Source organism: Dermacentor andersoni, chromosome 1 (assembly GCF_023375885.2).
Source record: "Dermacentor andersoni chromosome 1, qqDerAnde1_hic_scaffold, whole genome shotgun sequence".
In the NCBI taxonomy this organism is placed as follows: Eukaryota; Metazoa; Arthropoda; class Arachnida; order Ixodida; family Ixodidae; genus Dermacentor; species Dermacentor andersoni.
Window position 1 is genome coordinate 120,174,058 of NC_092814.1, and position 21,804 is coordinate 120,195,861.

Genomic DNA, 21,804 nt, shown 5'->3' on the forward strand with positions numbered 1-21,804 from the left:
TTTGCTCATTTCGACTCATTGAATTCATTGAAGAAGGAGCGGAAGCACCACGAACAGTTGTGTTGATTGCCAATAACTTCACTTCTGCTGAACGCATTGAAGAACTTTTTGTGGCAAAGTATTTCTGAAATAGTCTAATTTATCTACAGATTAATTTCTCGACTTGGATAAAAAGTGGTTCAAAGCTCCTTTAAAAAGTTCGTAATTTTTTAAATTAGTCAGTCATGCATTTCGATTTCTTGTGTAAGTAATTTCCGCCTTTTTGAGTAAACCTGCTCAAGGACATGAGTTATTCTATCTGCCACAGACAGTTTTTAAATCTGTATATAGTCTTAAAGAAGAACATCCGGCAGAATCCCTAAATGTATTTAGGTATGTGTCATGCACCTCGCTTCACCATCCTTTCCTTGACGCGCACCATACACTGCCTTCGTACTCACTAGATCGCTGCGTAGACTTCTCGCACTGTACATCCAAGGTACATGTACACATGGTAGTGAAGCTGCTATAGAAGACCATATGTCCTGCAATGGCGGCTTGTGGAGGCATGGCAGCGCCATCTGCATTTTGCGGGGCCAAGTTTTCAGTAGAAAGAAAAAACATAAGCATTTCCCATTTGAGGCTTGCTGAGCCAAGTCGTCTACTGCACCACCTGATGTCTCATCGCGTATATAGAGCACACAAAAGTACTAGTGAAGCATAACTAAATGAAAATATCTGCCGCAACAGTGTGTCACAATCTAACCCGTTTACACGCATCTGTATTTATAGCCTGCATTCTATACCGGCACGCATTACACTGGTGAGCCTTGAGTTTTGCTTGAATTCAGAGCAATGGGTTCACCAAGATTGTAAACTAAGTACCATATGCATGTGTCCTTAGTACCAACATACATCTGTTATTTTAGTGTTAGGATAAAATCAACATTACATTGAAATAATTCACAAGAACCACACCTTAATCTTCACTAACACAGCATGCGTGCCACTTGTAGTTTTTTATCTGATACTGAAGACATAGCTAAAACATATTTAGTGAAAAGGCAGTTCAAGATAAAGTTACTGATCAAATCTGGGTAATATTCTATATATGTGTGTGTGTGTGTGTGTGTGTGTTGCTATTACTTTTTATGGCTATGCATAAGCGAACTTTGACGGCATTACAGTGTTAACCCTTTCGCTGTCGGACGTTTCTGGCCGTGACGCACCCCCAGTGTCGGCTTGGTTTCAGGGAACGAGCATAACAGGGAATGAACATAGCAATTTATTTTTGATTATGATTGGTATACAAATAACATAGTCAATGCAATATGCACATTTCAGTGTTCTGCAGCTGTTGTTAGTAAACATCATCATCATCATCAGCCTGACTATAAAATCTGTTCAACATCCGAATCTGACGATGCGGAACCCTCTTCGTCTCAAGCGACTTTGTCCGAGTCCGAATCCGAGCTCGGCTCGTATTCTGAATCGGAATTCAGCCACCGCTCCCATGAGCAGACGAAGGTCCCGCGCGCCGAGCCATCCGAAAGTAACCGCGCGCAGGGAGGATGCGCTTTCAGTCGCCCGCGCAGCAAAGAGAAATGGGACGTTGCGTGATCAAGAAGACAGAGGGAGATGAAAAAAGGCTAAACAAAGTTCGAAGGGCTTTACGTTTACTGCTGCAGGTCGGAAGCGAGGGTGCGGCGAGAGAGCGAAAGCAGCAATCGAGTCACCCTTTTTGGAGAGGCAACGGCACGTGCGCCTGAACTTGACGCGCCGTAGCAGGCACACCATCAGAAGAAAAATAAAAACCTTCAAACCAGCGGAGATTACAGAACAACCTTCGAACCCATAACCACACGCGCGCGACGCATGATCCAGCGAACGCGGAGCCACCGCGCCACTCAGCAAAGAGAAAGTGGGGAGTGGCAGTCGCACCGTACTCTTCAATACATGGGTTAACACAGGTCGGAGCGAATATACGAACTTGTAGAAAGAGTCAACAGATGGCGTGGACAATCCAGGAGCGCCTGTTTTTGCGCTCAGGCGCGAAATTTTGAACGCACGATAGAGAACGTACCGGTACGTCAGTGACACCATGGGGGGGAAGCGCGATGACGTACCGGTACGTCAGTGACAGCGAAAGGGTTAAATACGATATACCATCTTGGCATATTCCATCATGCAACGCCACTAGCAAACTTCAGGAAGCCTGCAATGTTTCGTACTCATAATTATTCATGAATGAAAGCAAACAGCCTGTAACTTCACATTTTCCTATTCTAATAAAATTATCTGTGCTTTTTCAAATGTTTCCATTGGTGATGCATTGGATACATAATTTTCATGATCTAGTGTTTTGCCCCGCAAGATATAGTTGCGCTTCAATCACACAGCCATAATTGATGTCGCTCTCCATTGGTTTGGAAACGCATTTCAGCCTCGCCTTCGCAATCAGGTCAATTGACCTTGGTACATTCACCTGATTTGGTGCTTGCATTTCCATGTAGCTTGTGAATGATATAGTGCGTGAACATAAATATTGCATGAGATTACATGTTGCGTTGGGTGAAAGTTGCGGGATTCTCACCCATGCTCTTTGGACAAATAATGACAACACAGTAGTGCAAACAATCACAAGGACATTTATTACACCTTTCATAGACTAATACCTGCTAGCCGAGTTTCTATCCACAAAACATGCCAATGGGTGCGTGACAAATCGAGGAAGTCCGACTCACTGGGACCGGATAGCGAGCAAATATGTTCGCCCCATGCTGGACACCAACGCCTGGTCGTTCGCTTATATAGTCATGCGAACGGTGGCGCGTTTGAACGATCATGTACGTCCATTTCGGTGTCCTGCTTCTAGGCCATGCGAGACGGTGTCGCAGAAGCATGGATTGGCACACGCGCAGAACGTCCTTGCCCCTTGTCGACCACGAGCCCAACAGGAAGAGCCTACTCCCTGTCGCCCCTCACCAACCCCCACGTTAGGTGCCGCTAGCAGCGCCACACTCGTGCCATCTCTCGTAATGCGCTGCAGCCTGACCGACCACAATCGGCACTAAGCTACACGGAGAAGCCGGATTACAGGAGACGCAAGACACACGGGGGAAGTAACATATCGGGGAATGCGTGAGAGTCGCGCATCCCCACAAAGTAGATACAATTGCATACACAAAGTAGATACAATTAAGTATACAAATAATGAGTTGTATACTTAATTACCATTTCACTAAAGCTTCGGTTGACATGGATTCCAACATGTGGAATGGATCTGCATTGTTTTCCATTTTGTTGAATTTTAAAAATGGTTCAGCTCATTATCTTCAGCATTTTGATGTACACTACAGGATTAAGCCACCCTCAGAAAGGCGGATTATATCTGCTTTTCTGTTTATTTTTTATGGACCACTTAGTGTGTTACCAATGTCTAAACATAGGCCAAGATAGCGTTTTTGCCAAATTCAGGCTTCTATATTAGAGCCTGTGCGCAGCATAGAGGCAAACATAAAATTTTAGAGGATAGTATGTTTTAGGCAAAGTACTGTAAAAGTAATTCCAGGTTTTTTTCCTGACTGTTCTTTGTGAAAAAGTTCCCTAAAATGCTATAATTTGCACATTTTCACCTCAATGTTAGGAGCAGAAAGCATAACATTATTTTTTTAAACTGTTCTATAATCAAAGAACAAAGTTCAGACAATGCATAAATGCAAATTTTGAAAGAATGCGCAAGACGGTCGATATTTGGCGAACTTGTTTTTCGCACATGGTTTTCCACCATTTTGTGAAATTCAAATGGACGTCACGTGCCCAAAAATTTATTTCTGCTCGAAATATTTTGCGAAAATACTGTACAAGTAAGGCTTATATATATGTGAAAAAGAAATTTTTCAGAGAAATGATATTGCTCAAGCACCACGATTCGGACAGTCGGATGGGTGCCATGATGAGCCCTTTTGCTGCCGCAACGCACAAATTTTGGCCGAAGTTTTGCCTGCTTGACTTCGCTCTGTAGCTTCCAGCGCACTAGTAGAGATGATGAGAGAGAAAGTCGGGTATCAGTGCGATAACTGCACCTGTAGCTGAAGAATTCAAAAAATTTTTTGTGGCATGAGATTCGTAAGGTGATGCCCTTTAATAGTGAGGCCATTCTATGATTAGTTAAAAGATGTTTCGGGGCTCCTCTAAGGGAGAAAGGTAAATTTCACACAAGTTTCCCTCCTTTTGTCAATCGTGAACTTACTGTGGGGCAGCTTACTGTCACTTTTGTGAAACCTTTTAACAGTGCTTAAACTTACCCATTGGTAAAATGTTTTGTTTAAGCCTTTCTAGATTTTTAGGTAACTGCTATTGAAAAGAAGGCATTTATTGACTCGCGCGTTGCAATTCGATGGTTGAATGGCGGTCCATTTCACCTTTTTTGCCTAGCCATTAAAATGCAAGGGTTATCGGCTAACAGTGATGGATGTGTATATGTTAGAATTTTCTTTGAAGACAACATATGTTCGGTTGGTACCCGTTTGAGAACAACCGCTTTATAACGAGGCAAGCAGGTATGTTATTTGTTTCTTCACTTGTCTTGCTGAGAGGCTCATTTGTGCATGAAATCACTGGTGCAGGGGAAGGACGACTGGGTGGCGGTGGTGCTTTCCAGCCACCACCCTTTGGAGAGAGCCCACGCCCCACCAGCTCTTCGAGTTCACGGTCATCGTACTCGCCTAGCCAGAGCCCACTACTTGGGGGCAGCAGAGGGCCCCTGGGACTGCCTCCACGTCACGGGGCTGCCTCCTCTGATGGCTCCCTCTATTCACCCACAAGCAGCCCTCTGCAGGTGGAGTGTGGCTTCCTTTCAAGGCCTCGATTGAAAGATTTTTCTTCTTTGTTAATTCTTTTTACAAAATGTTTTTGTCAGAAGTAAATTTTCAGACGCCTCTAAAACTTTTGTGGTTTCCTATTGCTACAAGAAAAAAAGAGGTGATGTTTGTTGATTAATAAATAAATGCTTGGTGCATCATCTCTCTTTGCCTAGGTCTTTGCATTCATCAGTGTCTTGGTGCTGTATGAGGTAGGGTCAGTGAGTCCAGCGGTCCAGTGAAGTCTGGGCACATTGTGACATGTCTCAAGGCTGCATGTTCTGAATCACCTCTCTGTGCAACTGCTGTACATTCAGAGAAACAAAATAGCCCTTGTGAAATTTGACTAAGCATTCCAGGTAGAGTTAGACAGTCCTTTACATTCAGAGAAACAAAATAGCCCTTGTGAAATTTGTCTAAGCATTCCAAGTAGAGTTAGAGAGTCCATTGAAGATGAACCCTTTGTCAGATTGCCTCTGGAGACAACTTCAGCCTCGAAATTGGGGCGATTTGCTGATGGGAGGGTGGAACGAAAAGAAAAAAAAAAATTGCTTTACAGTTGAACCCACTTATAACTATGTTCAGGTGCAACGAAAATTCCATTGTTATAACCGGCTCGTATGAAAAAAATCAAAATAGGGGATGGCAGAGCAGTTGTGAGAAAACTAGAATGGTGGGGAGGCCAGTTCTCCTCCCCACCACCTTCCTTCATTCGGCTGCTAATTATGTTCATTCATTGAACTTTTTAACTCTGCTTCCTGCATGCTTCGATCGCGTGTAACAAGCTGCGACTGTCAGCATTCAAGAATGGCACTGCTAAACAACCGCAAAGAGGGGACATGGGCGGCAAGTGACATGCGAGCTTCGCCGAGGTACCGCTTTGGTGGCCCCTGAAGGGGCCTTTCAAAAAATGCGAGAAGGTTGCCGTGGCAGCCTGTCAGCTTGAGAAATCCAGAAGAAACACTGGGGCAAGATCGCCACAAGCATCTCTCCATGTACTTCTCACAGGCTTGCACGAGAAGACCCCATGTCCGTCAGCCTTGCTTGCTTTACTCGAAGCTTGCCAACATCCTTCTCCAAGGCATCCAGGTGCTCCACATAGTGGAGTGAAAGGTCCCTCAGGAAAACGAAGCCCCGGAGGGACTGAATCATCTGCAAGGCCTCCTGCGAGGACAACGTTGAGGCAACCTGCCCTACTGTCTCATCTGTGCCGTGCGCCGTCTCTGTTGCTGTCGCCATTCGATGCATGCATGTTCGTAACGATCGCCTCATCAGTTTGAAGCACTTCATTTCCAAATCTGTAGCAGTGCGCTCTTTTCACCAGCAACATCGTGCATTGCCGATATCAGTGGGTGGATCATCCATCTTCCGCTCAATGGCTGCCAATACAGTTATTATACGTCTCGGGACTTGTGCTATGACTGGAGGTGACTGGAGTGCATGTGTATAATTAAAGGGGCCCTGAAACACTTTTCGGACTAATAATATAATGGCCGCGCTATTAAATGACATAGTCTAACAAATTTCAGGCCGCAAAAATTTTTCGTATCATTCAACTATAAGTGGAGTTGCCATACCGATAACCAAATTTCTGTCTCCTTTCGTCTCCGGTTGCGTGCTGGAAGCTACACGGGGCAGAAGCCAAGAGGTCTAAGTTCCGGCTAAATGTTGATTGTCGCGGCAGCGAAAGGGCTTGTCAGCACACAACTGCAAGGTTTCTAAAATGGTTGAAGCAATTAGCTAGGTTATTTCAGCAATTAGAGCAAGATTCGCCGCAAGAATGTTGATGTCATTGCAAAACGTCATGATCTCTACATTTCTGTCAGAACTTTGACATGTTCCATAAGGAACAGTTGAATTTTTCTTTTTTTGCTGTTTGACAAACTAGAAGGAGTTATGCCAACAAAGTGGTTGCTCTTGGGAGGCACTCAAGTAAAGAAGTCGCAGTTTCGCCCAAAAGACAAAGCATCAGTTGCGATAGCAAATTAATGGACAGCTATGTGAAGTAAGGATAGTATCTTTATCGGCCGTATAAACTTGTAAACATAGGCATACTAACTAAATTAACAAGCATAGTGTACGTCACGCATACACAAGCTAACATGAATACATCTCCCTCAATGACTGCGGAAATTCGCTGTCAAAATGCTGCAGTGAGGAAACACAGCAGCAACAGCGAGCAAATTGACCTTCGTGCTGCCACTCGCATCAACATGAACTAAGCTGCGAAAACACAGCGCAGCGCAGACTCTGTACCTGTCATAGATGGCTTTCAAAATACAGCAGCGCGGCCGGGCTTGCGCGGTCGTCTGGGCCACCGGAGTAGGACGCGCCTCCCCCTCCCTACCATCCCCCTGAACCCTTGACGGATGATGGCGCACCTCCACGACGGCGCACTTCCACCATTGCGTGCGCGAGATTTAGCCGCGATCACCGGCTCACCCTTGCACGTTTTCACTCGCACAAACAGCATGTAGCACACAGCGGCAATTTTAATCGCCCTTGGACTTTATATGGAACCTCACTGTGACACTGACGGCAGAAATGCGCCTCGAGTGTGTATATCATTTCTGTCGCAATAAAAGACATCACATTAAGTGTATACTGTCGTCGGAAAGTGTGGGCTCTAGCAGGTTATTTATCCAACCCGAGTTTGGACTTGGCCTTCTTTCATTATTTTCTCTTCTAACTGGTGAATAAAAAAAAAATATCTCTGGGTACAGCAGGTCCCACATAATACAAGCGTAATAAAGCCATGTGCTTTTGTTTTGTAGGTCAAATGAAAAAAAAAAAGTTTTCTTTTCTTTGATAGGTATAGATAGCCCTTTCTAACTTGGGCGCCACCAAGCTAGAATGTGTGGCCGGCTGAAGCGGCGCTTGGCTGTGTGAGAAAAGCCCTTCGCCGAGCTGTATTATGGTGTTCTTGTGTGTCTATGAACGAGGCCTGTGTGTGCAAGCATCTAGGACAGAATTACCTTGACGAGGTCATATTTGAAATATGATAGTGAAAGACTGTTGTATGACTTGAACAGCATGCATATATGCATGTTTTCTGTGGAAACACCACTAAATAAAGGTCGATCATCAAAGAACTTATTGTTATTGCTAGCTCCTCTCCAATCTGACTGTGTTTATTGCAGCAGCGTATATATGATGCATTGTATATTAGGCAGTAGTTCACTTTTTGCATTTACTACATCACAGGCAAGAGATCCCTGACATTACTTTATGCATCTACATGCACTCTTACTAACTGCGTTACCAGGATTTGCACAGAATTGGAAATCCTTCATTGTAGTGAAAATATCTAAAGAGGCATTACACAGTTGTAGCATGATTTCACTAATATGGGTAGCACAAATTGGGGGCCCATATGGAAGAACAGAATTTGGCACTTGCTTTAGCATTAGCAACACATGATCCAACGTATGTTTAAAATGCTCTCAGCAGTGGTAGATGGCACATTAGCATGTCCTTGAATGAAGCTATTGTGCATTATACAACATATATATCCTACGGGGGCCATGACATGGTCGTTCAACTATTCTCAGTTTATCATTGTAACTAAGAGTATAGGGGCCAGTATGGTTATCTAAAGGGGTCCTGAGCCACCCCTCGGGCTTGGTGAAAAAAGCGCAGTCCATGGATAGCATACGCTGCTGTGAACATCTCAGCCAAATTTTGCAGTCGTGTGCGGCGCGTGGAGCTCGCGAGCAAAGCGTGAAGTCACTTCTGTTTTTCCCCCCCAAACACTCTTTTTAACAGAAGCCTTCTCCTCGCTCCTTTCAAGGGCTGTATTTCGTCATATAGTATATTCCCATATGAGGCTGCTATTAGCCAAAAGCTGACATCAGTTGAGAAGGATGTTTGGATCAGTGCGCTTCTTCTTACTGTTACTGTGTATGTTTATTGATGCAGTTTAATAAACATGCTGAAGTAAACGAAAATATGCTTTTGAATTTTTATAAGAATTACATACTTTCGTGAGAAGCCAACTATCGTCTGCTCACGCTCGGCTGCAGCTGCCCATGTAGCAACTATACTTTGGCCAGACTGCTTATGGCGTTGTAGTTGTCGGGTCTCACTAATTTTGATTAGCTTTGAACACTCAACTAGCCTTGAACCATGCGAAACTTAAGGTCAGAGTACACGCACGCTTGCCAGCGCCAAGGCATCTAGCCGCTCCTGGCTGGATGCCTTGGCAGGCTTCGCTTCGTATTGAACCATTGACAGCACTTCAAAATGTGCAAGTTGTACGTGGCTGCTATCCGCCAGTCAAGCTGGTACAGGAATAGGCTGGTCTGCACCACTTAGCATGGCCAGACAAGAGCATATGAGCGTGAGCATGCACTCAAGCCCTGTAGTGCGCAAAGCAAATGTGGTGCATAGACAATACAATTGCATGTAGCTGCAGTCTGCTATATAGCATAGATACCACGGCCGCCACAACAAGTCTGCTCGCTGAGTGCACTGTGGCTCGCTGAAGACAACTGCGTTTGCTGTGTCGTAGGTGCCAAAATCAGAAATAGTGGCGCCTACATGAACATCCAAAATCAGATTTGAACTGCGCGCTATGGTGTTGTTCAGTAGGCAAGGCATTGTGGGCATATCCTGCTCCGTCATAGCCTTTGCTGTGTAGGACATTGAAGAAAGAGCGGGAGCACCGAGAAGGGGATCGTATGTGACCTCTGATTGCCAATAACTCCGCTTCTGCTGAACGCATTGGAGTACTTTGTGCGGCAAAGTATTTCTAAAGTAGTCTATTTTGATTCCTAATTCATTTCTCGACTTCGATAAAAAGTGGTTCAGGACCTCTCTAGAGAGGGGGGGAATGCCTCTGGGTGCACATTTTAGCCCAAAATTTCAATACCCACAAATAGTGACCGCTGTTATTGTATGGCATGTGTGACTGTGTGATGTCAAGAAGTGCAGCACCACCACTGTGTCATCTGCTCTAACACATTCTGAAACCACATGCGCACATGCTGAGCTGGACTCTTCTTGCTCAACGCGCTCTGGCACCCAGCAGCATAGCAAGAGTGTCACTGTTGTATTGTGCCCGCAATTCTTGTGCGATAAAAACAACACAAAGCAGAGAACACCTCTGGAAACTATCTCAGGCTGACTGCAGAGGTGCACATGTGCAAGCGAACACCATGTGCATGCTGTACACACTGACCACACAGAGCGCACTTTAGGTCATCACCTGTCAGTGTTGCCAGACTGCTGTAAGGTCCAACTGCAATATAAAAAAATTCAAATACAAATTTTCTACTGGACCAAATGTGCTCAAATTATGCTAGCTTGCTGTGGGACACATACAGTTTCACATGCAATGCATAATTCAAGCTAAAGAATTTGGTATGGTGGCCCTTTTAACATTTTTCACTGTATTTGCTGAAATAGAAAACTCATTAGAAGGTTAGGTTTGTGTTTGGTAGGTCAGCGTCACTCACTGTTACATGCTAGGTGCCATTGCACTCATTTTATGCTAATCTTGCGGTGACGGCACCATGTGTAAACTCATGGCTGTTCTTTTTGCAGGGCCGCCATGTCTCGTTGGTAGAAGCAGTCTACTCTCCCTCTCAGAGTCCAAGCCAAAGCCGGCATCGATTGGCTGATGGCCTCTCCCCCACAGCAGCTCACTTGCGCAATCTTTCAGTGTCCCGTACAAGCACTAGCGCAGTGCCATACACACCAGCAAGCTCAGAGCCTCCTTACCCTTACCTTGTGGTTCAGCCTACACCTGACACTCGATCAACAGGTATGGAACATGCATATTTCAAATTCCAGATCTCAAATTGGTGTTGCCAGTAGTGGTCAGTTCTGTTTCTTCTATTTTAATTACATACATTCTGTGTCCTAATCTTTTGCTCCAAGAATTATACAGGGGTTGTACAACTGTGCCAATTGTGCCAAACTGCTACATTTGCAACTTGCTGTGCCAAGCTGCAACAAAACTGTAGAAATGCCTTGAATTGTGCCCAAGCTGCTCCAAAACACTGAGCACGACCACCAAGGGTTCCTGTTTAGGTTAGTTTTAGAGGGAAATGGCAAGTGGGTGGCATGAGCATGTTCAGAGGGGAGCTAGTGGGTGGAGGTAGCAGACGGCGCATGTGCAACCACGCGAGGTAGCACCTGGTGGTAAACAAGTTGTGTTGTGCAACCCCTGTGACTGGAAACAGAATTTAAAATAAATTTATGTGGCTCCATAGAAATGGTAACACCTCTCAACAACCAGTGGTGTCAAATGCCCACGAAATATCAAAGATTGACACCATACATGTACAGCAAAAATTCTCAAAAGGTGAATGTTATTTGAAACAAAAAAAGATGTTTTGGTGTCTACTTCTTTGTTGAGTGTTACTGTGGAAATGGCCTTTCATGCAAACCTATTGTCTGTGTTGGTGTAGCTGGCATACATCCTGGCACACTTTCTTTTTTCTCTCTCTCTTTCTCTCTCTCTCTTATTTGAAGATGTGAATACTGTAGAGTATATTACGGAAGCGTTTAGGTGCCGCCATCTTGGGCTGTTAACGCTGCTGTTTTTTGTCTTTAACGACGAAGTGTGCGTTACTATAGTCGATTCGCAAGCATGAAAATAGTTGTATAAATGCATTCAGCGTTTCATGACCATGTTGCGTCACTTTACGTCTGATAAAACATAGAAATTGTTTGTGCAACAGCCAAATATGGCGGTGCCCATGAAGCCTATATAAAATCGTCTACAGTCGCCGAGTGATTTTTCCGAATCGAAAAATTCAGACATGCTCGATTATTCGGACTGCTTCGCGGCACCGCCATTTCCCCATAGACGATAATGTATAACAACTGCCGAAAGTTCGGACACCTTGCAACCTCTCGTTTGTTTGAGCCAACTCAAACAAACGTCGATGGCACTTGCCCCCACCGACTCTGACCGGTGCATGGTTCGACTTGCTGAATGCCATCTTTGTTTTGAGCTGAGCCTTCTTGCTGCCCCACGAGGTGACGCTACTTCAAATCCCCGCTCATCGTCATTGTTTCTGCCTGGTTCGGTCGAGTGACTGCAGCAGTTCTGGTCTCAGCTTAGTAAGCCATGTCAAGGCAATCCAGCAACTGATTTCTTTCTTTTTTCGTGCACGACGCTGCGAGTAGGCCACATTTTTAGTTTGTGCGACTGGTGTCGGCGTGATGGTGCGGTGGTGTTTGCTTTCTGTGCTGTGTCAAGGTTACGGTGACCAAATGCGGCATATGGAAACATAGCGTCAAGCATCTAATGGGGCCGACAGTGCCCACGTGGCTGCCGTCGCACGCGGAGCTTGTACAAGCAGTGACTGTGCTTTCAGCCGCCTATAGTGACCTCACGACCCTCTCCGAGATTCAGGCTAATCTGATTGCATGTAAGCGGAGCAGCGTGCAATGGTGCATTCACAATTTCAAGCCTACTTCTGAGCCTGAATAAGTGCATTGAAATAAAGGATTTCTTTTTTTTTTTTTTTTTAATCTGTTTTTTCGGACGCCTCTTTATTTGGACATATCCACGGTCTCCGTGAGGTCCGAATAAACAGTCGGCAACTGTATATGCATAATTGAACAACTTTTGACACATGTTTCTGCTGCATATCGGCATCAACATTTAGCCCAAGGTTAAAACTTTCTTCGGTAATATTCTATCCCCCTGAGGCTAGAGAAAACTCAGTAATACCTCGTGTTTTGAGAGTCTGTTCTTATCAGCTAGTGGTGTGCGAATATTCGAAACTTCTAATATTTGGTTCCCCGCAGGGGCGTCTGCGTCAGCAGGCGTTTGGTGTGTTGCGACACCACGTACCCGAGCACACGAGGGTTGGACCCTCCCGCGTGTAGCCGTGCGCGGCTTTGCCGTGTCCGGGGAAAGGGGGATCCTGGGGGTTGAGCCGATGCCGGGTGTATCGACCTTTAAGGCCCCCAGGTGGAGGCAACACACCTCTTTGGCCTCTGCTTCACGTAGACGGCACCCCCGGACTGACCCACCCGGGGGAAATCGGCAGTCGCCTTTTCCTGTCTCTCTCTCTCTCCTCAAACCTTCGTCTTTATCTCTCACTTTTTGATCTTTCCTGTCTTCTTCTCTCTTCCAGTTACTTCCTTTCTCCACGGCGGCAAGGGTTAACCTTGTGTGAATAGCCAACCTAGGTTATTTCATATTTGGTTATAGTGGTAATGTACAGCTGGCGTTTGCAGGCCGTGTTTCACAGGCCCTGCAGCGTCCCCTTGTAGGACTCCACGGTGGGTGGCTGGCGTTACTGCCGAAATTACAATCTCTTATGGCTTCTTCTTTCCCCCCACTATCTGATCGCTCCCTGAAGAGGGGGCGCACCGATGATGTCTTAGAATTTTTTGCCCGTCAAAAAGAAACATTTCCTCGATTCCATGTAGTCCACTCCGAAACACCAAACAAAGCCGTTCGAACAATCTCACCATTCCTCGTGTCCAAGACTCTGACCCAAGTTTTTGGTACAGGGTACAAAGCATCCAGAATGGCAAGCGGTGATCTCCTCTTGGAGCTCCGCAACCTGAAGCAATATGAAAAGCTACCCAATCTAGTATCTTTTGGCGACGCCAAAGTAACAGTAACACCGCATCGTACTATGAATACCAGCCGTGGTGTAGTCTCCGATGATGATCTCTTGGAGCTGACTGAGGCTGAGCTCTTGGAGGGCTTCAGCGAGCAGAACGTCATCAACGTTAGGCGAATTAAGATGAGGCGTGATAATAAGGAAATTCAGACCAAACACCTGATACTTACTTTTGGCACAAGTGTCCTGCCCGAGTCCATCGAGGCCGGCTATATCAAGCTCCGTGTTCGCCCATATGTTCCAAATCCCCTGCGTTGCTTCAAATGCCAGCGTTTCGGTCACAGTTCACAGAGCTGTCGAGGCCGCCAAACCTGCGCGAAATGCAGTGCTCATGAGCACACCTCTGAAACTTGTGAAAACTCTCTCCATTGTGTAAACTGTGAAGGGGAGCACGCTGCATACTCGCGGTCGTGCCCATCGTGGAAGAAAGAAAAGGAAATAGTTACAATTAAAGTAAAAGAAAACATTAGTTTCAAAGAGGCACGCAGGCGGGTATCCTTCCTGCCAAAGAACACCTTTGCCGAAGTGGCGCGTCAGGGGGCAGCGCCACAACGGTCTCCGGCGGCTGTCCGACCCACACTCAGTGAGCCGGCAGTGACGCTATCCGCGCCCCCGGCGGATGCAGCTAGTGCTGCTACGCCAACACAGCAGACGGGGCCATCGACCCCGAAGGTGGGCGCAGCCGAGGCTGCCCCAACCTCCCCGGCCCCTTCCAGCGCTGGCAACAGCCGGCGCAGCCAGATCCCTCAGGGAGCCCCATCGACCTCCGGGCTGGTGGGCGCAGGGGTCTTGCCCTCCAAAACGGGACTCTCTCGGGAAACATCTCGCTCGCAAGAGCACGTGTCCGGCGCCTCACAAGAGGCAATGGACACTACACCCATCCTCAAGGCGCACCAAGCGCCTAAGGAGCGGCGAGGCTCCCTCGAACGCTCCAGAAAGAACAAAACCCCTATTACAGGGCCTCGAAAGGGCTCTGTAATCTAAGGCATCCCATCCGTTTCCGTACACACAGCACTAATTTACATTAAATATGGATACACAAATCATACAATGGAATGTCAGAGGTCTTCTGAGAAACCTTGATGATATACAAGAACTCATCCACTAACACAATCCAAAAGTGCTGTGTTTACAGGAAACACACCTAAAATCAAAACACACCACCTTTCTCCGACAGTGTATAACCTTTCGTAAAGATCGCGATGATGGTGTCACATCATCGGGCGGTGTTGCCATTGTCATCCATAAAAGCATTGCGTGTCAACATTTACAGCTACAAACGCCTCTTGAAGCAGTGGCGGTTCGAGTTATTCTGCTAAACAAACTTATCACTGTTTGCTCACTCTATATACCCCCACATTATAAACTAAGGAAACATGAATTTCAGTCCTTTATAGATGAATTGCCAGAACCCTATGTTGTTCTTGGCGATTTCAATGCACATAACTACCTGTGGGGCGACCCTCGTATAGATGCGCGAGGACGTCTTGTCGAACAGTTCCTCTTTTCTTCTGGTGCGTGTCTGTTGAATAAGAAGGAACACACATATTACTCTCTTGCAAACAGAACCTATTCTTCCATAGATCTTAGCATAGTCTCCCCGTCTGTACTGCCTGAACTTGAATGGGAAGTTACCGACAACCCTTACGGTAGCGACCACTTCCCTATACTGCTAAGATCACATAAAGAAAACGAATATCCACCACACGCTCCTAGGTGGAAGATTGAGACAGCTGATTGGGAGAAATTTCGATCTCTTACTAGTATCTCATGGGCTGACCTGTCTTCCTTAGGAATAGATGCTGCAGTCGAGTTCTTTACAGCATTCATAATAGATGTTGCATCTAAATGCATATCAGAAGTAAAAGGCTTGGCCTGCAAACGGCGTGTCCCATGGTGGAACGACGATTGTAGGATGGCTCGTAAAAAACAGAACAGGGTGTGGGGGTTGCTACGCGCTTCTCCCACTGCAGAGAATCTAGCCAACTTTAAAAAAGTAAAATCCGAAGGTAGGCGTACCCGCCGACAGGCCAGACAAGAACGTTGGCAGAAGTTTCTATCCCGCATCAACTCGTTTACTGATGAGGCCAAAGCCTGGAACAGAGTCAATAGGATAAGAGGGCGACAAGCGTATTCACTCCCCTTGGTAAACACACAAGGCGATACCCTACAAGATCAGGCGAACTCACTTGGGGAGCACACTGAGCGCGTGTCGAGCTCAATCAACTATTCCCAATCCTTTTTAAAACTTAAAGAAATAGAAGAACGTAAGCCAATCTTACGAAATTCCAGGCAGAATGAACCGTATGACCAGCCTTTCAGTGTTGCCGAGTTGAGAGCTGCCTTGAACACATGCAAAAGCACTGCAGCGGGACCTGGCAGAGTCATGTATGACATGATCAGAAACTTACATACTGACACGCAAGTTACACTACTTACACTTTTCAACACTCTGTGGGCTGCGGGATACCTCCCATCTGCATGGAAAGAGGCGATTGTGGTTCCTGTCCTGAAGCAGGGAAAAGATCCCTCCTTGGCAGCAAGTTATCGTCCGATAGCTCTTACGAATTGTCTGTGTAAGCTCTTTGAAAAAATGATTAATCACAGACTCATACATTTCCTTGAATTCAACAATATACTCGATCCCTATCAGTGTGGCTTCAGACAAGGGCGGTCAACAACAGATCATCTTGTGCGCATTGAAGGATATATTCGCGATGCCTTTGTACACAAACAGTATTTCCTCTCCATATTCCTCGATATGGAGAAGGCATATGATACAACATGGCGCTACGGGATCTTGCGAGATTTGTCGGGAATGGGCATCTGTGGAAATATGTTGAAAATAATTGAAAGCTATTTGTCCAATCGTACCTTCCGTGTAAAAGTCGGCAATGCACTGTCACGTCCCTTTACCCAGGAAACTGGTGTACCCCAGGGAGGCGTGCTCAGCTGCACTCTCTTTATCGTTAAGATGAACACACTACGTGCTTCGCTACCACCTGCCATTTTCTACTCCGTATACGTAGACGATATACAAATAGGCTTCAAATCCTGCAACCTCACAGTATGCGAAAGACAGGTACAGCAGGGCTTAAACAAAGTGTCCAAATGGGCAGACCAAAACGGATTTAAGGTCAACCCCCACAAAAGTTCTTGTGTTCTCTATACAAGAAAGAGAGGCCTGGTCCCAGATCCTTTTGTAGAACTGGGCGGACAACAAATTCCTGTCAGCAAAGAACACAAATTCCTTGGTGTTATTCTTGACTCCAGGCTCACTTTCATTCCTCACATAAAACATCTTAAAGAAAAATGTCTAAAAACCACGAACTTACTTAAAGTTCTATCCCACACTACATGGGGTAGCGACAGGAGGTGCCTGTTGAATCTTTACAAGAGCCTAGTTCGATCACGGTTAGATTATGGTGCCGTAGTATATCACTCTGCCGCACCGAGTGCGCTTAAGATGTTAGACCCCGTTCACCATCTGGGTATCCGTCTGGCCACTGGCGCATTTAGGACAAGCCCTGTTGAAAGCCTATATGTAGTCAGATGAGTGGCCACTCCATCTTCAGAGAACAAACATCAGCTTAACATACTTTCTTAAGGTTCGCTCTAATAAGGAACATCCGTGTTTCACAACCGCTAACGACTTGACGTGTGAAACACTCTTTCATAACAGACCCTCTATGAGACTTCCATTCTCACTGCGTGCAAGAGAACTTAGCACGGAAATGGATGTCCCAGTTCTAGAACAACGCCTAATGCCTCCAGCAAAGCTAGTACCGCCCTGGGAGTGGCAGCTGATAGAGTGTGACACATCCTTTGTAGAGGTCACTAAACATGCCCCAGAGACACATATCCAAATGCATTTCTTGGAGCTCCAGTACAAGTACTCGTGCACAGAATTTTACACAGACGCTTCTAAGTCGCATGCCAGGGTCTCCTACGCAGCCATTGGTCCATCCTTCTCGGAATCCGGTGTACTGCACCCTGAAACAAGTATATTTACGGCTGAGGCCCATGCACTATTATCGGCTGTGAAACATATCAGAAAATCAAATATTCAAAAAACAATTTTATTTACAGACTCCTTAAGCGTCGTGAAAGCCTTGAAGTCACACTGTGAACACAGAAACCCCGTAATTACTGAGCTCTATTCTATTCTCTGTAGAGCGTATATGTCTAACCAGCATGTCATTATATGCTGGGTGCCTGGACATAGGGGCATCGAGGGTAACGTCCTAGCAGACCAGATGGCCACATCAATTTCATTGCATACAGTGAATCCTGCTGCTTCGATCCCTGTCACAGACCTGAAGCCATTTTTAAGAAGGAAACTGCGAAATCACTGGCAACGTAAGTGGGACGCAGAAGTAAATAACAAACTGCACGTGATAAAGCCACAAATAGGGTCTTGGCCCTCCGTAACAAAATCACGGCGAACAGATGTCCTATTCTGTCGCCTCAGAATAGGACACACATTTGGCACACATAACTTTTTACTCACTGAAAATGATCCTCCAACCTGCGGTAGATGGGGGAGAGGCTGACCGTCCTCCACGTCCTCCTGGAGTGTCGGGCAGCCGAATCTGAGAGAAAGAAACATTTTCCACTAGCATACCGGCAGCAGATCCCCCTTCATCCTGCAATGTTACTCGGCCCAGAACCGCTTTTTGACACCAATGCAGTCCTAAGTTTTCTGAAAGATGTTGTGTTGCATGTTGTTAGCCCCACATGTTCGTAGCGTCTCCTCTCTTCGGAGGATGGCGCTGTGATAGTTCTTTTGTATAGCACGTGCCTCTAGGCCCTTGTGTTTCAAGGGCTCCGGTGAGGCAACAGTGCTCCAGGTATTTTTTTATTATCTCATATATTTTCTATTCTGTGTCATTCTTTTACAATGGATTTTATTGTTCATAGTATACGTCATTAGTCATCGCCATAATTTTATAGCAAGTAGATTTTACGCACTTTACAGCGACTATTTTTAGGCCACTTTACAGCTAAATCACATCTTCTGTAATACATCGTCAACTTTACCACTTGTCATGGCGCTCTTTGGCCAAACCTGGCCCTTGCGCCACAAAACACTACACATCATCATCATCTTCTAATATTTGGTTCAAACATGTCAGTATCAGTACCGTATTTACTTGCATAATGATCACACTCTTTAAAAAAAAATGATGCAAATTGTAGGGTTCGATCATTACGCGGGGTAAACGTTCCGCAAAAACAAAATAATTTTTTTCATGCCGCTTTTGCTGCGTGCGGTCAACAAACAGGCAGCTGCCGCTGTAACAGTGCGGGACATCAAAACAAAAATGGCGGCTGGCGGAGCAAGCCGGACACACCAAATTTGATTTTTTTTCTTCTTGTGAGTACATTATGTGCATTCAAACAGTTTCTTCCGTATCAGTAATGAATAATGTCGTTAATATCGGCAAGTTTGTGGCAATAACGCAGCCATGTCCACTTTGTGGGGACAGAAACAGAGATGGGAGTGCTCAGTTGCCAGTGACAGAAACACACGGTGGGCATGCTACAAAAACTGCGGCATTTGTCTTCACTACAATCCTAATACGGCACTTTTTTGCTAAGGTTGGTTGAATATCTGAGCCGTATTACAAGTGCCGGCATATGAATAGGGTAAACTTCTAATGTGTCAGTGTAAACGTGGCTACTGTCGTTGCTGCTCGTGATTTGTTGCATGCCCACGAGTGCAGATGAGAGGAATCGAAAGGCACCTTTTTTGTTGTTGTTGTTGACCATAACCATTATAAAGCCTACAAATAATAATGCCAAGGCAAGTTTGGTTGTAGATTCTTCTTTCTTGAAAGGGCAGAAAGTCATGAAAGGAATAAAATGGTGCATCTGCTTAAGAATCTGTTTGGTGTGTGCAGACCACTTGGTAAGTCTTGAACAGTCGTTCGCGTAGCATTCGACAGTTGGTAAACACGATCATCATCAGCTAGCTCGGCACTCAACATATTGCTGCGGCAAGTTCGGGGTGCAATCGTTATGTGGGAAAAAAAAGAAATCATAATTTTGACGACAAAAATTTAGGGGTTCAATCATTACGCGAGTGCAATCATTGTGTAAGTAAATACGGTATTCGATTCGATTCAAAAGACACTTATACTATTCTGGTATTCTGATCCCTGGAAATTGCTGTTGTCAGTTCTCTAAGTCAGCTTCACCGCTGTACAGTCCTGTTATGCGGCGAAGAATACAAAATGAATTGCTGTAAAGCATATTACCATGCAGTAAAGCATATCGAAAGTAAGAAAGGGCACAGTCGTATGGCTGCTGCTGGTGCTTATGGCTACCTAGCACTATCAGCTCAGGTACCCACACTGTGCTGCCTCTTCATGCACCTGGAAAAAACCAACCACGAGGTTGAAACCTGGCTAAGTGCCGAAAAACTCTGTTACCAAACTACAAATTTGACCAAATAGCAGGCTTATCAATGTTTTTAGACCCTTGTTCTAATGTAGTTGAGTACCACCAAGATGCTTCAGTGGGAAATTGGATTAAAAAATTCAGAGGACGCTTAAGCTTCGCCTTTAAGAGTGGAACGCGATAGCATTCAAAGATCCCTGACTGCTTCTCACGCTTCCCAGCAACTGCAGCTTATGTAACTGTAATGCTTGCCGGGAAATGCTGGCGGCAAACGCTATGTACAAAGGTGAGCTTTTTGGTAGGAACACCACCTGTTGTGTGGGCCGCGATGCAGCGGAGGCAAGCGCCATCTGGAGGTGTTGCAAGGAACCAAGCACACTGCTTTATGACCTTTGAGATTTGCGCATACTGGCGTGCTCAAATCTCTGAGCCCATGGCCGCTCTATCAATGGTAGAAACGCTGGAAAAGGGGTTTGCGTTTTGAGTTTTTGCATAACAGAATTATGTTTTCTCAAATATTCAAATTACAAGTCGACACTATCATGCCTGTATGTTGTGTGTAAGTCATACTTTACGATTTTTCTGACTTATTTTACCTGGAGAAATTCAATTAGTTCAGTGACTTCCTTGCGCTTCATGGAGGGCCTGCGTGGTTGGGCATGCATGGTTTGAAATGATTTTTATCAAAACAACGCTGGACGCCGATGCCGGATTTTCTGCGATATGGGGCCCTTAACGCTATCACATTAAAACCTGGCTTTATACGAAGCAAGGAAATTTTCAACACCAAAAAACCCAGATATGTCCCTAACATCAAAAGCTTCTGTAAACCTCTCTCCTTCCACATCAGCACTCTGAAAACACTTTGATAAGCTCATCAACCAGCTCCAACTTTCACTTGCTTGTGGCAACAAATTTCACTGCCACAACCACAGGTTAAAAGATATTTGCATGATGAAACTTTGGGCCTAAAAAAGGCATTGTGCCCATTGATGGTTTGGCTTGCGAAGAGATACCTGCCGATACCAGACACTAGTGTGTCCAGTGAGCAGCTCTTTTCAGTGTCTGAAGGAAATCCTTCTTTCATTGGGAGGGGGGGGGGGAGAACACAGTGCAAAAAAGACACAAGAGAGCGACACCCACACAATTATGATACTGTCAAGCCAAAGTGTTGTACTAGAGAAATTTTTTCACAACAAAGCAGTTTTCTTGTACGTTATTTGCTGTTCAATAAACTTACTTTCTTTATCGTAAGTCAGGTTGTTGAAAAAAATTGCATGCTAGCAAAACCAATAGTATATGTATTAAAAAAATATTCTGTTCAATTCGCACTTGGTTTTCATTATTCAAGTTCACTTCGAAATTGAAAATTTCATATTTGCACTCCCCTTTAATTAACAAAGGACGTTACAAACCTGAAAAGCCTATTGTTTGCACATATACCATGATTAGATACACAGAGCAGCATCTCTATGTACTATTGAGAGTCTGTACATTGAATTTAATGAATGGTCCCTTAACCTACAGAGAACATACAGCAGTTTCACATATTTCCTCAAGGTACAGTCTAACCCTCGACACTCTTGCTACACATCCGTTAATGATATGACATCTGCTGCACTATTCCATAATCGTCCCTCAGTGAGGGAGCCTTTTTCAATGTGCCTCAGGGAACTCTGTGAGGAAATGGGCATCTCAATGGCTCCAGTGAAGCTGTTGCCACCATGGCAATGGCAACTTGTTGAATGTGACACATTATTTATGGAGGTAACAAAATACGCTCCAGATGTGCACATACGAATGCACTTTGTGGAGCTTCAGTCGAAGTACACCTGCCCAGAGTTTTACACAGATGCTTCAAAGTCGCAAGCCGGCTTCTTTTACGCGGCTGTCGGCCTATTGTTTTCGGAATCTGATGTTCTACACCCTGTAACCAGCATCTTCATTGCAGAGCCCTATGCAATACT

The 21,804-nt window shown here is 45.3% G+C and overlaps 1 protein-coding gene across 1 annotated transcript in view; it reads left to right on the plus strand.

Moving 5' to 3' along the window:
* Hr39 (Nuclear hormone receptor FTZ-F1 beta) overlaps positions 1–21,804 on the plus strand; it is a 155,437-nt gene that overhangs the window by 61,344 nt on the left and 72,289 nt on the right. The window contains exons 5-6 of the mRNA XM_050193716.3: positions 4,608–4,819; positions 10,386–10,605. Of these exons, the coding sequence (XP_050049673.1) occupies positions 4,608–4,819; positions 10,386–10,605 (432 nt within the window). The remainder of the gene's footprint in view (positions 1–4,607; positions 4,820–10,385; positions 10,606–21,804) is intronic.